Source organism: Anguilla anguilla, chromosome 12 (genome assembly GCF_013347855.1).
Source record: "Anguilla anguilla isolate fAngAng1 chromosome 12, fAngAng1.pri, whole genome shotgun sequence".
Lineage (NCBI taxonomy): Eukaryota > Metazoa > Chordata > Actinopteri > Anguilliformes > Anguillidae > Anguilla > Anguilla anguilla.
The window spans coordinates 19,558,110-19,574,168 of NC_049212.1; the positions used below are offsets into that span (position 1 = coordinate 19,558,110).

Sequence of the window (16,059 nt, forward strand, 5' to 3'; positions counted from 1 at the left end):
GACTAACGTTAATGTTCACTGAATTAAATCACTTGCCTGTATGTAACATTACAATCTGGCTAACTTATCTAAACTTTGCTAAATTGGCTAGCAAAGTCAATGTTAATACACTCAGCTTTATATGTGTTCTTAGATTTGTGTTTGACGTCTTTGCAGTAGAGAGTGTATTCACTCTCAGCTTGCATAGCTCACAAGTAAAAACATAGGTTTTGTCGGTTTTGACTTAAAGAAAATCAATATACCTGGCATGAAGAATCCATTATCTTGTGCCTGTTGTACCAGTAAACATTATCGCAATGCAGATTTTGGTGCTTAATTTTGGAGGCCTCTGTACTATCGTTATACACTCGGTCTGTCATATCATTAGCAAGGTAGGTAACACTAAACTTTGTGAAAATACCAAAAACTGTCTAACGTATGGGTTTATTTTATTTGGATTTCAGAAACATAAATGAGTTTCCCACAAAGATTTTACAGATACAAAAGCAATCCTTTAAATGTTTTATTTTTAGTTAGCCAGCAAGCCAGAGGTTTCCTTCAGTTTGAGGGAGGATTTGAACCTGGTTCTGTCACTTGACCAAAACGTTCCATAGGCAAATGTGCTACCCAGTGAGCTAGGGCTATGAGGGAAGTAGATGGTGGCTTTGTGAAGTTTTGTTCTTTTAAACCATAGACATGCATATTTAACTAGACAGGAAATTTTACAGAATAGTTTGACTGGAATAAATGTCCAATTTTCCCACACTGCCTTTTGTTCCATATTTTAACAGAATTAACCACTCCAATCCAAGTAATTGGAGGATATACAAACCTGGCTCCCACTCATGTACCACATTACTGTACCTGTTGTGCGTGTCTATCCATGCACAGTTGTGACGGGTCTGCAAATATATGTGAGCAATTGTTTCTCATGAAAAACATTTCTCAGGAACTTCCGCCGTGGCCTATGCATGGCAAATTGTGGTCACTCACTCATTCACGGATGACCTCTGAGGGACGTTTTGTGGGACGCATGCGCAGGTGGTGCCAGCTAAAATGTGTCTGCGGAAGTGAGTTGCGCCATGGGTCTGGATGTTTACATGCTTGTTTATCGTGACATCAATAATTTTGAAATGCAATATTTTGACCATATTGGAATAATTTTTTTTTCATATTTCATATTTCTTGTGGGCTGTAAATATGGTGTATGTAATATTTTGCACATTATATTTGGGGTCAAAGTATGTAATGTGGTCATTTTGAACCCGGAGAGAGTTGATACTGATAATTATCACTGCATCAATTTCATGAAGCTTATAGGTTCATGTGTCAGTGATTTAACTGCACACTCCTCAGTTCAGTTTTACAATTGTGTGTGGTTGAGTATGCCTGTGTGGTGAGCTGAGGATTCCTATGAGGATCAGAGACAAATTTTTTAAAAATGGAATCATAATAATCAGTCGTTTGTAAATAATACATAGCCACTCCTCTGCATGTGTTTCCCCAAGAAGGGAATGCCTCTTCCTCTCCATGAGCTCAGGGGGCTGTGCTTCAGGAGGGTATTTAAACATGAGCGAGTGCCACATCCTGTCCTGAACGCATGGAGGTGATGTGGACCACACTGGTACTTGCACTGGTGGCTGGAGATTTCACCCTGGCAAAGGGAGGGTCAGGGTCGGGGTGCACACTGCAGGGGACCCCCAGTCCTGAGTCTTTATCCCAGCCTGGCGACTTTGTAATCGGAGGCGTTTTTTCCATCCACTACTATGTGACCAGCACTGAGCACAACTATACCAGCCCACCCAAAGCTCCGCACTGTACAGGGAGGTAAGTGAAGAGGGGAAGAGCATTCTGAAATGTTGAGGCCTGTGTATATATGTTTTAGATCTTGGATATGCATACATGAATACAAATAAAATATGTCATTAAATGCATTATTACATGAACTGCAGAAAGTAAATATGTTGTGATATATTTTGTTAAACATATATTATGATCTCCAAAGGTTTTGTAATGAATTGTAATGAAGTTTTTTTTTTTAAATCTTAAAAGCTGTTTATTTTGTTGTATGCATGTTCTCATTGTTTTATTATTTTGCACATTATTTACAAGATTTACATTTTATTTTGTATTGGTTGTTACGGTTTTAGTATTTACCATCTGTGTGGCCTTCAAGGTAAGCCATTAGAGCACATCCTTAGAGCAGTAAAGTATTCACTAATAGTTTGAAATATATATATATATTTGGCAATTTCAGAAATATTTAAGTTCTATAATTCCAGGAGTCAAACAAATATTGAATACATAGACAATCTGGGATATTTATGCCCACAATATCAAAGAGCACCTTCTACCTAATCTGTGGATCTTTCTGGTGTACTGAGGCAATGCTCCACTCTATTTTTTATAATCTAAATATAAAACATGTCTAATTAAATGAAAAGTATATTTATACATTCTTGTCTTTAGTCAACTTATTGCATGTTCTGTTATGTTCATGTCATTGTATGTGACTCTTCATATTGTTGTTCAAAACAGTTTAGATTTCCGGGAACTGCGTTTTGCTAGAACCATGGCTTTTGCCATCAAGGAAATCAACAACAGCTCAGAACTCCTACCAGGTGTAACTCTGGGATACCAGATCCATGACTCTTGTGCCTCTGTGCCAGTGGCCGTGAAGGTGGCATTCCAGCTGGCCAATGGCATTGAGCCAGTCTTCTTTCCAAACCAGTCCTGCTCAAAGTCTGCCACTGTGCATGCTGTAGTGGGTGAGTCTAGCTCCACTCCTTCCATCGCCATGTCCAGAATTCTCGGACCCTTCGGCATCCCCCAGGTGAGCTTCTCCTGCCTAGTCCTTTCGTGCATGTTCCAATGAATTATCATTATATCATTATATTATATTGCATTCGTAAATGTATTTGTAAAAATCCGAGGGATGAGTCATTAATATAGAATATGCTCCAGATAAATATTTTTGGGTAATGAGCCTGCTGATTTCATTGTAAATTGGTCTTACTATTGTTTCTGTAAATAGAGATCTTTACTATCATGTCCAAAATCAGCCAAAATATATCTTGCACCCAATATTCTCGTGACTTCTGAACTTTCTAAATGGCTACAGGTATTTGTGCATGATACTAGTGTATAGACAAATAGTTACAAGGCAGTCTATATGTGTTTGGACAGTTGCATAATTTCCTTTTGTTTTGGCTATGTACTTCAGTACATTGGATTTGAAATGAAGCAAGGAATATTGTGAAGTGTAGACTGTCGGCTTGACCTCGAGTGATCTGTGCCAGAAGTGTAGCTGTTTTTGTAAACATTTCCCACATTTTAGGGGCCCAAAAGTACATTGAGTAATTGGCATAATCTTAAATAAAGTCAAATCCTTTGCAGTGGAAGACTGTATCTTCCTTGGTGATGTTTTGTCATGTTCTGCATCGTCTTCTGTTGCTGCTGGTTTAAGTGGCTTTTCTCCTTTACTTGCGCCTTCAGAAAGTCAAAAGGAAGTTCATTTGAATTCAGGTTGTCTCATGTTTCTTGTGCATTGACTTGGCTGATTAAGAATATTCCACTTTTTGATGCTGAAAAACTCCTTGGTTGGTTTAGCTGTATGTTTGGGGTCATTGTACCGTTACAAGCTGAAGTGCCATCCAATGGGGTATTTTGTTGGATCAGAGCAGATAAGATGTTTGTACACTTCCGTATTCATCCTGCTGCTGCCTCCACCAGTCACATCATCAGTAAAGACAAGAGAAGTTTCCCATGGCAGCCACCATACATACATACATATATAAGACATAATATTACCTCAAACTTGTTTCACCAATGAGGTGGTATGCTTTGGATCATGAGCAGTTCCTTTCTTTCTCATCCCCAGAAAGTGCACTTTCACTTTCTTTTACCATCATCTTTCTCAATAGGATGAAATATAGCTTAAACTGTCTTTGCTAATGATGTTTAACGTTTTCGTGAATGGCACGTTTCTGAAGCATTTCGACTGCAAGGAAGTGACTTCTCCCTGGACCATGTGTATTTTCAGCAGCTACTGCTTGTGGTGACAAAACAGTGTAAATATAGCGAAAGGTCGCCGTGGTTTTCAAAAGCAGCCCTCGCTTTAATGTCGGTAGATTTTACACATTTGAGAGTCACAAGTCTCCCCTGCATAACAAAAAAATAAGAAAATGATAGCTACATTTGGAAATAAGGGAGTTATTGGACAGAGATTAAAAGGAGTGATTTTTGACACAATTTGGGGTTCTCGGCTTGAAAAGGTTAACAATGTACCGTTGATTTTGACACACCCAATATTTTGGTTATGTCTCTGATCAGTTTATTCGTATTGTTTCAACCTCATGATGACCTGTTTTACTGGCATTAACACTAATTTAGTTCTCAATTTTGAGAGACAGCAGGGACAGAATAGAAATGCAAATGTCACACTGACAATCAACAGCTTAACAGCCAAATTATCAATTACTTTTGGTCCCCTAAAATGTAACTACACTATATGACCAAAAGTGTCTGGGCTCCATGGTTTGGGCTAGGCCTTTTAGTTCCAGTGAAGGCCAATGTGTTAATTCTTCAGCATACAAAGACATTCTTCAGGGTTCTGTGCTTTCCCAACAGTTTGAGGAAGGACACACAGCGAGGTCGATATAGAAATGGTTTTGTCAAGAACAGAGGGGAAGAACTTGACTGGCCTGCACAGAGCCCTGACCTCAGCCCCATCCAACACCTTTGGGAACAATTGGAAAGCCAACTGCGAGCCAGACCTACAGTTAAGGCCAAAAGTTTACATACACCTAGGCTAAAGACATTCAAACTCAGTTTTTCACAACTCCGCACATTTCATGTTACCATACATTTCTTTTGGCAAGTTAATTAGGGCATCTACTTTGTTCACATCAGAGGTAATTTTAAAACAATCGATTAGAGACAGATTTATATCAGAATTCCAGTGGGTCAAAAATTTGCATACACCAAATTTACTGTCTCTTTAAACAGTCTGGAAGATTCCCGAAATTAATATAATGAGTTTTTAGAAGCTTCTGATTGGCTAATTGTCATAATTAGGAGTTAATTGGGAGTTAAGTGGCACCTGTGGCTGTATTTAAGGGCCTACCTTTAGAGCCACTGCCTTTTTGCCCTTGATACCATAGGAAAATCCAAGCAACTCAGCCAAGACCTCAGAAAAGAAATTGTGGACCTCCACAAGTCTGGTTCCTCCTTAGGAGCAATTTACAAACACCTGAATGTATCACAAGCATCTGTACAAATAGCTGTATGCAAATATAGAAATCTTGGGACCACACAGACACTGTGAGGGAGGAGGCACAAAATAACTCCCAGGGCTGAACAAACTTTTGTCCGAAAGGTTACACTGAACCCCAAGACAAGAACAAAGGAACTGGTGAAGGAGTTGGAGGCATCAGGTACCAAAGTATCTACATCCACCAATAAGAGAATCCTACCCCGCCGTGGCCTGAAAGGCTGGTCGCGCAAGGAAGAAGCCCCTACTGCAAGACTGGCATAAAAGGCCAGAATGAAGTTTGCAGGTGATCATCAGGATGAAGACCTAGCCTTTTGGAGGAGTGTTCTCTGGTCAGATGAAACAAAAATTGAAGGGTTTGGTCATAATCAGCGCTACGTATGGAGGAAAAAGGGTGAGGCTTTTAATCCAAAGAACACCGTCCCAACTGTGAAGCATGGGTGTGGCAGCATCATGTTGTGGTGGTGTTTTGCCGGAAAAGGAACTGGTGCACTTCAGAAAATAGATGGCATCATGAGGAAGGAAGATTATCTAGAAATACTGAGGCAACACATCAAGACATCAGCTAGAAAGTTAAAACCTGGTCCCATAAAAGCCCTGACCTGAATCCCATAGAACATTTGTGGACTGAACTGAAAAGGCGTGCCCGAGCAAGGAGGCCCACAAACCTGACTGAGTTACACCAGTTCTGTCAGGAGTAATGTGGGGAAAATTCCTGCAAAGTACTGTGAGAAGCTTGTGGCAGGCTACCCCAAGCGTTTGATTCAAGTTAAGCAATTAGAAGGCAATGCCACCAAATACTAACAAAGTGTATGTGAATTTTTGACTCATTGACTCATTGAAAATCTGATACAGTACACAAAAGCTGAAATAAGTCTCTTAGCTATTATTTTGGAAATGACCTCTTATGGAAATAAAGTAGATGCTCTAATTGATTTAACGCAGTAAATGTATGGTAACATGAAATGTGTGGAGTTGTGAAAAATTGAGTTTGAATGTCTTTAGCCTAGGTGTGTGTAAAGTTTTGGCCTCAGCTGTAAGTGCCCAATGCTAATGCTAATACTAATGCTCCTCAGGCTGAATGGAAGCAAATCCCTGCCGTAATGCTTCAACATGTAGTATAATGTCTTCCGAGAAGAGGGCAGGTTGTTATAGTAGCAAAGGGTGGACTAACTGCATATTAATGCCCATAATTTTTGATGAGATGTTGAATGTCAGGTGTTCACATACCTTTGTCCATGTAGTGCATGTGCAAAAAGGGCTGTAATTCCTACACCAAATATGAATATAAATATCCTCAAATGAAATCTGACAGTCTGCGCTTTAACATTATACTCTTTCATTTCATATAAAATTTGCTGGAGTTCAGAGCCGAAAAAAATTGAATACAGCTTCTGTGTTAAACTCCACCCACTTCCGGTTTATGCCATCCCTACTTGGCATGCTGGTTTTTATTCCAATACCAATACAAATAATTTTGTCGGATGTACAAATACAGATACAAATACAAATAGTGGCATTTCCCTCCGTCCCTCGTAGGTAGGTGTGTAGACAGATATATTAATTTACCTATATTCATGTTGAGAATATATTCAAGTTACATTCAAATAGGATACATTCACCGTTAACAAGTGCATCTTTCCTTTCATGGAGCTGTAGGTGAGCCACTATGCCACCTGTGCCTGTCTTAGTGACAAGCTGCAGTACCCCACCTTTTCCAGGACCATCCCAAGTGACTATTTCCAGGCAGCTGCCCTGGCTAGACTAGTGAAGCATTTTGGCTGGACCTGGATTGGAGCGGTGCGGAGTGACTCTGATTACGGGAACAACGGGATGGCCGCCTTCCTGCAGGCAGCACAGGCAGAAGGCATCTGCGTGGAGTACTCAGAGGCATTCCACAGGACCAATCCCCGCGCAAAAGTGCAGCGCGTGGCAGAGGTCATCAGCAGGTCCACGGCCCGCGTCGTTGTGGCATTCGCTTCCTCGGGCGACATGCTGGTCTTGCTGCCAGAGCTGGAAGGCAGGCTGATGGCCCCGCTACAGTGGATTGGGAGTGAGGCCTGGGTCACTGACCGCGAGATGTCGCAGTTCCGTCTGTGTGCTGGTGCCATCGGCTTTGGCATCCGCCGCTCGATCATTCCAGGGCTGCGAGACTTCCTGTTGGACCTGGGGCCGGCACAGGTTTCCCACTCACCACTCCTCACAGAGTTCTGGGAGAGCGCTTTCGGCTGCAGCCTGGGGGGAAGTCAGACTGCAGCGGGTCGGAAAACATGCGATGGAAACCAGAATCTGCGAGATCTGCAGAACCCCTACACAGACACATCGCAGCTGCGCATCTCCAACATGGTGTACAAGGCTGTGTATGCAATAGCCTATGCCATACACAGCATCATCTGCACAGACGAATCTAAAGCTCCACCCCACTGCAACAGAAGTATCCGAGTTGAACCACAGCAGGTAAACAAATGGACCATTGCACAATCTTTCAACTATAATCGATAAGGGTATTAATAATAATAATAATAATAATAATAATAATAATAATAATAATAATAATACCCTAACAACAACAACAAACAATTATTATCATTATTTTTATTTTTTGGCCGATCCACAATTCCAGGGTAACTTGCAGAGCGTCAGATGTGACGGCTGTTTATATTCCAGTGACAATATATTCAAGTGTTGCTCAACTGAAATCTCAGAATTTTCATGAATGACATTGACTGTGGTTGTTTTCGTTAGCAAAAAGTGTAAACACACTCCAGCTAGATTATAGCAACAGCTGACCCTCGGAGGACAAAGCTGCTTTAATACATGACATATGTTTGTTGCTCTGCAAAAGGAGAAAGCAAATAAGCAGGGCATATTTCAGGGATGTAACCTAAACACAAGGTGGCATTCGTGAGAGGAGTACGATTCTCTATTTATAGAAACGCTCGAGGTTCAAATACATAGAGTATTTCACTTGCTACACTAGAATGCCACCAAGCTTATTTGAATAGGATGCTAAATAGGATACTTTTAATAATATAGGAGAGACAAGTTTCTGTTAACGCAAATAACTTTAAAGCATTTGCAGGCGTAGCCTACATACATGGTTGCTGTCTAGTTTGCTAGCTAGCCACAAACGTGTCATTGTTACTCTTCACAATACAGACTAGTAGCTAACATTTGGCAAGGCTACTGCCAACAGGCGGTAGCCTTGCCAAAACGTGGTAACCTGGACGTTTTTGTAGCTGCCTTGCTTATTGCTGTAGGGGAGATGAAAACGACTGCTGTGCTTTTAGACCTCTCTTTTCAGTTCATCGATTCTTTTTGATCTTAATGCGCTGTTGAGTGGATACGAGTCTGAATTTAGCATGGGTGGTAGCATGATGATGCTCCATACAAGGCTATCGCCTGTTGGCATATGAGGCATATAGTCTTCTCATTCACTGACATGAAAAGAAATTCATGCTTCCATTCCGAGTGGAAATAATACGTTTTTGATTTCTTTTTGGCTGGACCCTCAGCCATATCAATGTTGTTATGTTAGTTAAGGTTGGCACTGCTCGCAACTCCTGCTGTACAAACTGTTAACGTTATTACTTCCTTGACCCTCGTTACGTGATTTTTTAAAACCCACACCCGCAATTGCATGCAGCCATTCATAGACCTCAGCGTATCAAATAACCAATTAGAGATTGTAAGATAACATATGACCTATGCGGGATTCAAATCAACGAGCCAGAGCTAGGTCTAAAAAGCTGGTTAAAACAACCAATCAACCAGAGCATGATTTTTTTTTTAATTAATTCATTTTTTTAGAAAATGCGAAAATGCTAGGGATCGACAGTGAAGGCTTTGAAGATCGACCAGTCGATCGCGATCGACCTGTTGGTTACCCCTGCATTAGACAAACAACACGTTCATTCAGGCTAACTAACATTACTTTGCAAAGCAGTAATCGGAAGCAATCTGTAACTCTTTCTTAAGAGAGTCCCTGTCAAATAAAGTTATAGCGCTTTACTTGTCTTTCTCGTCTTTATTGGGCATTCAGTAACACTCACAGCTCGAAATCTCTCATGTCTCTCTCAGTCTGCTTTGTGTACCTTACGTGGTGACGTGTCACCAATATCACATATATGAGACAAGCTCTTCTACAGCTGGTACAGAAATTGCTACAGCTCTTAACTTTCTTGACACTTTTAGACAGTGCAGTACATGGGTAGGCTACCTAATGGGCACTAAAAATGCTTTTCTAGAATAGTCTATCAGTGTCCGTTGTAAACGTTAGCTAATGTGCTAGCTAGCCCCAAGTTGACAGATTGAGCCAAAGGACCCGCTGTCTGAGGCAAACATTACCATAACATTGGAGGGTCAAAGTTCAATGCATTTTTTCCCAGTGACATCCTCAGCCACCGTTGTAGCGACCACAGGGTGGCAGTTGCCAGGAGTATAAACCAAATGACACAGTCACTGGAGTATAAACTGACCTTTACGGTGTAAAGTAAATCAGCAAGCATAGTTTGACCTACAACACACAACCTACTACCTAAAAGGCCACAAAAAATGTATTATTAAACCACTTCTTAAATTCCTTTCAGTTGGCAGAATAGGCTATTTCCAGGGTGAATACAATCAGGTGGAGTGTAGATCACCTGATAATTTTCATCCTAGCTAAAACAAAACTTTCTCAAAATGTTGCTGCCTTGTTATAACGTTGAAAACACATTGTAAGAACATTCTTTGTTAGCTGGGAAGTTGGCCGTAAGAACCTGGGAAAGGCACATACCAATGCTGAGCCTGCAAATGATGAGGTGGAGTGAAAAAACTGAGTGGATGGTTACATGAAGGTTGAGTGGAAGTTGAGCTGGTTACTTTCTGGTATAGCCTACTATCAGCCCTCTGATTCCCTTCCATCAGGTCATGGAGCACCTGAGAAAAGTGGACTTCTCCAGGAACGGGTACAAAGTCTCCTTTGATTCCAATGGGGACCCGGTGGCCACTTATGAGTTGGTGAACTGGCAGGTGATGGGGGATGGGCACATGGAGTTTGTTACTGTGGGCCACTATGATGCATCTGCTCCAGATGGACAGGTGTTCATCATGAACAAGAACATTACCTGGGCAGGTGATCAGCCACAGGTAATTTCACATTCAAATGTGATGTCATTGGGCAGATATGGTGGCTTGTCACATTTGTTTCCAATGTATATTGCTGTGATATTTGTTTGAAGGTGCCTGTGTCAGTGTGCAGTGAGAGCTGTCCCCCAGGCACTCGGAAGGCTGTGCAGAGAGGAAAACCTGTCTGCTGCTTTGACTGTGTACCCTGTGCTGAGGGAGAAATCAGCAATGCTACAGGTACAGAGAAGCAGGAATAATTATCTCTATGTAGCACATTAAATACATTGCATTTAACATAAGTAATTTCGGAATATGTGTATTTTTATCAATGTACTTTACAGGCTCTCACATGTTGGAGGACACATCTGCAACTTAATGTGCTACGGCCAGTCAGTGTTAATGAGTTTAATATCAGTGGCGTGGTTAGGCCTGAGCTTTCAGGGCTTAAGTCCCAAATGTTTTGAGGCTAACACCGAATATTTTGTACCACTCAAGGTCTGATATACATTGGAGCACAATCACTGCTCGCACATATCAGTACTCCTTTCAGCTACCCTGTGCGTGTGTTAATAGCTTTGTGTAAGTGATATGACAGGCACGTTTTCACTAATCATCAACGTTAATAGCTCAGTTATTTACAATTATCATTAATACTATTGATAAAGAAGTTGTTGGGTTTCTTTAGTTTGCAATATAAATATGGATATACAGGGTTTTTTTTCCAGAAACCCACACTAAAGGGAAGGGAAGATTTACTTCAGAGTGAGCGCAGCCAGCTTTTTCAGGTTTGTGCGGACCCAGGGAGGGATGGCAGCCCAGGGTTGATACTGTGGTATTCAATTAGTGTTTTCAATAATGAATTGCCAAGTCAATAATCCATGATGGGGCATTACCAATGAGTGTAAAGGAAAGGCAATATGTTAAATAGTACCAGTTGTTTTAGATAGAATGTTTCAAATCAGAGCCAGAGAGCAAGCTAGCAAGTTAACTTCAGTCCATGCACTGTCCATACACAAATCTAATGTTAATGTTATTTATGGAACAATTAGCATGATTAATGAATTGATAAATTAATTAGTGTGAAAAACATCATCTTCAGTTTTTCACGTTATTGAAACAAGACATATAGCTGAATAGACAGATGTGGTGGGTAGCCTATGGATATTGTTTACTTACTGGATGATGTTTAACTTTGAGCCTGCTAAGTTATCTAACTTAACGTTAGCCAGCTGTTAGTTTTGAGACTCTTTGTTGCTCCAGAGCAGTTTAATAGCTGTTGCAGCAAAGGGTGTGTATACTTATGTAATCAAAACATTTTAGTTTTTTAATTTTTTATTAATTCATTAAATTTATGCTATATAATTAAGTTTTCTTTCACTTTTAAGGTGTGGAATCGGTTTTGCAGATGAGTGACATCCTAATTTAATTTGTCATGATATTTGGCTGTAAGGCACCAAAGGTGAAGCTTTTGAAAACGGTAGGCATTTTATGTGATTGAGGGTAAGATAACTGAGGGTATGTTGGTATGCAGTGTGGCTCATTAAACAGTCAATTTTTCCAGATGTTGGTCATGGTACTATAGACCATTTGGTTGTACTCTGCAAATGTCTCCCATCATAGGCATCTCCTGCTGATACAAGTTTTGGCAATGTCTCTTGTGGCAGGTTGTAATACTGTATTACCATTTTAGGGAACCTTTTTTCGGCTCAGGTCTTGACTGCTCACAAAGATTATTATTTTATGTTTATTATTATTCAATATACAAAAATCTTATTTGATGTAAGTTTTCATTGTTCATACCAAAGTCAGCCAGACTGATGCTATACTGGTTGAAATTCAACATTTTTCCTCCCAGTGTCCTCAAATCCTAACAACATCCCTGGTAAAGCAGAAAACTAGAGTCCATGCTTCAATCCCACAACCCTGAAGACCTTTTTAATGCCCAACCTCTTCTGCACGCTCCTGAATAATGAGATTTTCTCTTTTGTGCAGATTCCCTGGACTGTATCACCTGTGCAGCCGACTACTGGTCGAATGCTGAGAAGGATGAATGTGTACCCAAACCTGTTGAGTTCTTGTCCTTCCACGAGGTTCTTGGGATCATCCTGGCAGCCTGTTCGGTGACTGGGGCCTGCATGGCCATCACAGTGGCTGCTGTGTTTTACAGACACAGAGACACGCCCGTTGTAAAAGCCAACAACTCCGAGCTGAGTTTCCTGCTGCTGTTTTCATTGAAACTGTGTTTCCTTTGCTCTCTTACCTTCATCGGTCAGCCCTCTGATTGGTCCTGTATGCTGCGCCACACTGCATTTGGCATCACCTTTGTCCTCTGCATCTCCTGTGTTCTGGGAAAAACAATAGTGGTGTTAATGGCATTCAGGGCTACACTTCCAGGCAGTAATGTGATGAAGTGGTTTGGGCCTCCCCAGCAGAGACTGAGTGTTTTACTTTTTACTCTGGTGCAAGCTGTGATCTGTACCCTGTGGTTGATTCTGTCACCTCCTTTTCCACTCAGAAACATGAAACATTCCAAGGAGAGAATCATTCTCGAATGTGACTTGGGGTCAGAAAGTGCTTTCTGGGCTGTTTTGGGTTATATTGGACTCCTCTCTATATTGTGCTTTGTTTTAGCTTTTCTGGCTCGTAAGCTGCCTGACAACTTCAATGAAGCCAAATTCATCACATTCAGCATGCTCATATTCTGTGCAGTCTGGATCACATTTATACCAGCTTATGTTAGCTCACCTGGAAAGTTCACTGTAGCTGTTGAGATCTTTGCCATTTTAGCATCTAGCTTTGGTCTGATCACTTGCATTTTTGTCCCTAAATGTTTCATAATATTGTTTCGGCCTGAGCAAAATACCAGAAAGCACATGATGGGAAAAATGCCATCAAAATCCCTCTGAAGAACAGAAAAAAATTTCAGTAATATTGATTTATGAGTTGATTTAAAGTATTTATTTTGTGTTCTTCTGCTACTGTATATTTTGGTGAGTGAAAATCTACATATAGTGTTGTGAAACAGAATTTGCCACCTTCCTGATTTCCTCTATTATTGCATGTTTGTTGCACTGAATAGTTTTAGATCATTAGACAAAATGTAGTATTTGATAAAGATAAACTGAGTCAAGACAAATCAAATTTTTAAATTTTCATTTAATTTATTGAATTAAAAATGTTATCAAACACCTATATCATGCATAGTTACTCAAAAAAACCAATTAACCAAGTGGAACATGGCCAGGCTTGATTGCAGCCAGCCCTGTTGAATCTAAACCGAGGACGGAGTGTGGCACAGTGGGTAAGGAACTGCGCTTGTAACCGAAAGGTCGCGGGTTCGATTCCCGGGTAAGGACACTGCCGTTGTACCCTTGAGCAAGGTACTTAACCTGCATTGCTTCAGTATATATCCAGCTGTATAAATGGATACAATGTAAAGTGCTATGTAAAAAGTTGTGTAAGTTGCTCTGGATAAGAGCGTCTGCTAAATGCCTGTAATGTAAACCTAACTCATACTGAATCTTACCATCAGAGTGAAGTAGTCACCACAAAGATTCTACCGCACCATGCCATGATAAAATTTCAGAAGAGATAAAAAAGTTGTTGAAATATACAATACATTTCCAAAAGCCCACTACTAACAGGTGCATAAAATCAAGCATACAGCCATGCTATCTCCATCAACAATCATTGGCAGTAGAATGAGCTCAGTGACCTACTGAAGAGCTCAGTGACTTTCAATGTGGGACTGTCAAAGGATGCCACCTTTCCAACAAGTCAGTTCATCAAAAATCATCTTTCCTCAGTTGTTACAGAGTTCCATACCACCTCTGGAAACAACGTCAAGAACTGTTCGTCAAGAGCTTAATGAAATGGGTTTCCATGGCCGAGCAGCCATACACAGGCCTAACCTTGCCTAACTATGCACAATGTCAAGAATCGGCTAGAATGGTGTAAAGCATTGGACTCTTGAGAAGTGAAAAAGTGTTCTTTGCAGTTATGAGTCACGCTTCACTACCTGGCAGTCTGGCAGAGGAATCTAGGTTTGCTGGAATGCATAGTGCCAACTTCACTGGCCCGAATAGTGCCAAATATAAAGTTTAGTGGAAGAAAAATAATGGTCTGGGGCTGTTTTTTGCTTTTTTGGGTTAGTCTCCTGTGAAGGTAAATCTTACTGTTACAGCAAACAAAGACATTCTAGACAATTGTGTGCTTCCATTTGTGTGACAAACATTTGCAGAAGGGCCCTTTTCTGTTTCAGCATGACAATGCCCCTGTGCACAAAAAGATGTCCACAAAGAAATGGTTTGCTGAGTTTGATGTGACCGAACTTGACTGGCCTGAACAGAGTCCTTACCGCTATCCCATCAAACACCTTTGGGATGAATTGGAATGCTGGCTGCGAGCCCGGCCTTATGCCCCACATCAGTGTCCAACCTCACTAATGTTTTTGTGGCTGAATGGAAGGGAATCCCCATAGCCATGTTCCAAAATCTACTGGAAAGCCTTCTTAGAGCTTTCCCAGCAAAGGGAGGTCCAACTCCATATTAATGCCCATGGTTTTGGAATGAGATTTTCAACAAGAATATATGGGTGTGATGTCCAGGTGTCCACCTACTTTTGGAAATGTTGTGTATCACTTTGGAAAGGGTTTACAAAGCAATTTGAAAGGCTCTGGGACTCCACCAAACCAAAGTGAGTCCCATTATCTCTAAATGGAGAACACTTGAATCTTCCCGGGAGTGGCCAGCCTGCCAAAATTTCTACGAGGGTGCAGAAACAACTCCTCCAGGAAGTCACAAAACATCCCAGAAGTACATCCAAAAAGCTGTAAACCTCTCTAGCCTCAGCTAAGGTCAGTGTTCATTACTCCACAATGAGAAAGAGACTGGGTAAAATGGGATTTGTGGAAGAGTAGTAAAGTGGAAACCACTGCTAAGCAAAATAGACATCAATGCTCCTCACACATTTGCAAAAGAGCGCCTGGATGATCTTTTGGGATAATGTTCTATGGACAGATAAGTCAAAAGTGGAACTTTCCCATTATGTCTGCTGTAAAGAAAATACAGCATTTCACAGTAAGAACATCATACCAACAGCCAAACATGGTGGTGGAAGCATAATGGTGTGGGGATGCTATGCTGCTTCAGGACCTGTACGAATTTTCATTATTGAAGAAACCATGAATTCTGCTCTGTACCAGAAAATTCCCAACTGAAATGTACGGTCATCTATCTGTGAGCTGAAGCTGAAGCATAATTGGGTTATGCAGCAATAACATGAAACACAAAAAGGTCTACCCCTGAATGGCTGAAAAGAAGCAACATTAAAGTTTTGGATTGGCTGAGTCAAAGTCCCAATAGAGAGTCTGTGGTAGGATTCAAAATGAATATATTTCACTAAGGGCTGAATGTTTACTTTTAATAGTCTAGAAATCAAACTGTCTGCTGTTTCACCCAGTCCAATGTATCTGTTGTTATGTAAGCAAGAGGAGACAGATTCCAGTTGTTGTATAAATAAAGTACATCAGGGGATCCGAGGACATGTCAAGTTGGAGGAGGCTCACATGGTTAGTCTTGGTATGGACTCCCTGATCCTAGCTCGTGATTGGTCATAAATGGAATCTTTGCATATGGTTATTAAATGAATTGCATCGGCTGGAACAACAGTTTTTTGTCTCTGAAACCTATATAAACTCA

General features: G+C 40.9%; 1 protein-coding gene across 1 annotated transcript; it reads left to right on the plus strand.

The window, feature by feature from the left end:
- Positions 1-1,589: 1,589 nt before the first annotated feature.
- LOC118209489 (extracellular calcium-sensing receptor-like) lies at positions 1,590-13,631 on the plus strand. The gene is made up of 6 exons (XM_035384805.1): positions 1,590-1,806; positions 2,518-2,812; positions 6,911-7,708; positions 10,160-10,381; positions 10,474-10,597; positions 12,353-13,631. Exons 2-6 carry the CDS (start codon positions 2,552-2,554, stop codon positions 13,264-13,266), a joined length of 2,319 nt encoding a protein of 772 aa, XP_035240696.1. The 5' UTR covers positions 1,590-1,806; positions 2,518-2,551; the 3' UTR covers positions 13,267-13,631.
- Positions 13,632-16,059: the final 2,428 nt, after the last annotated feature.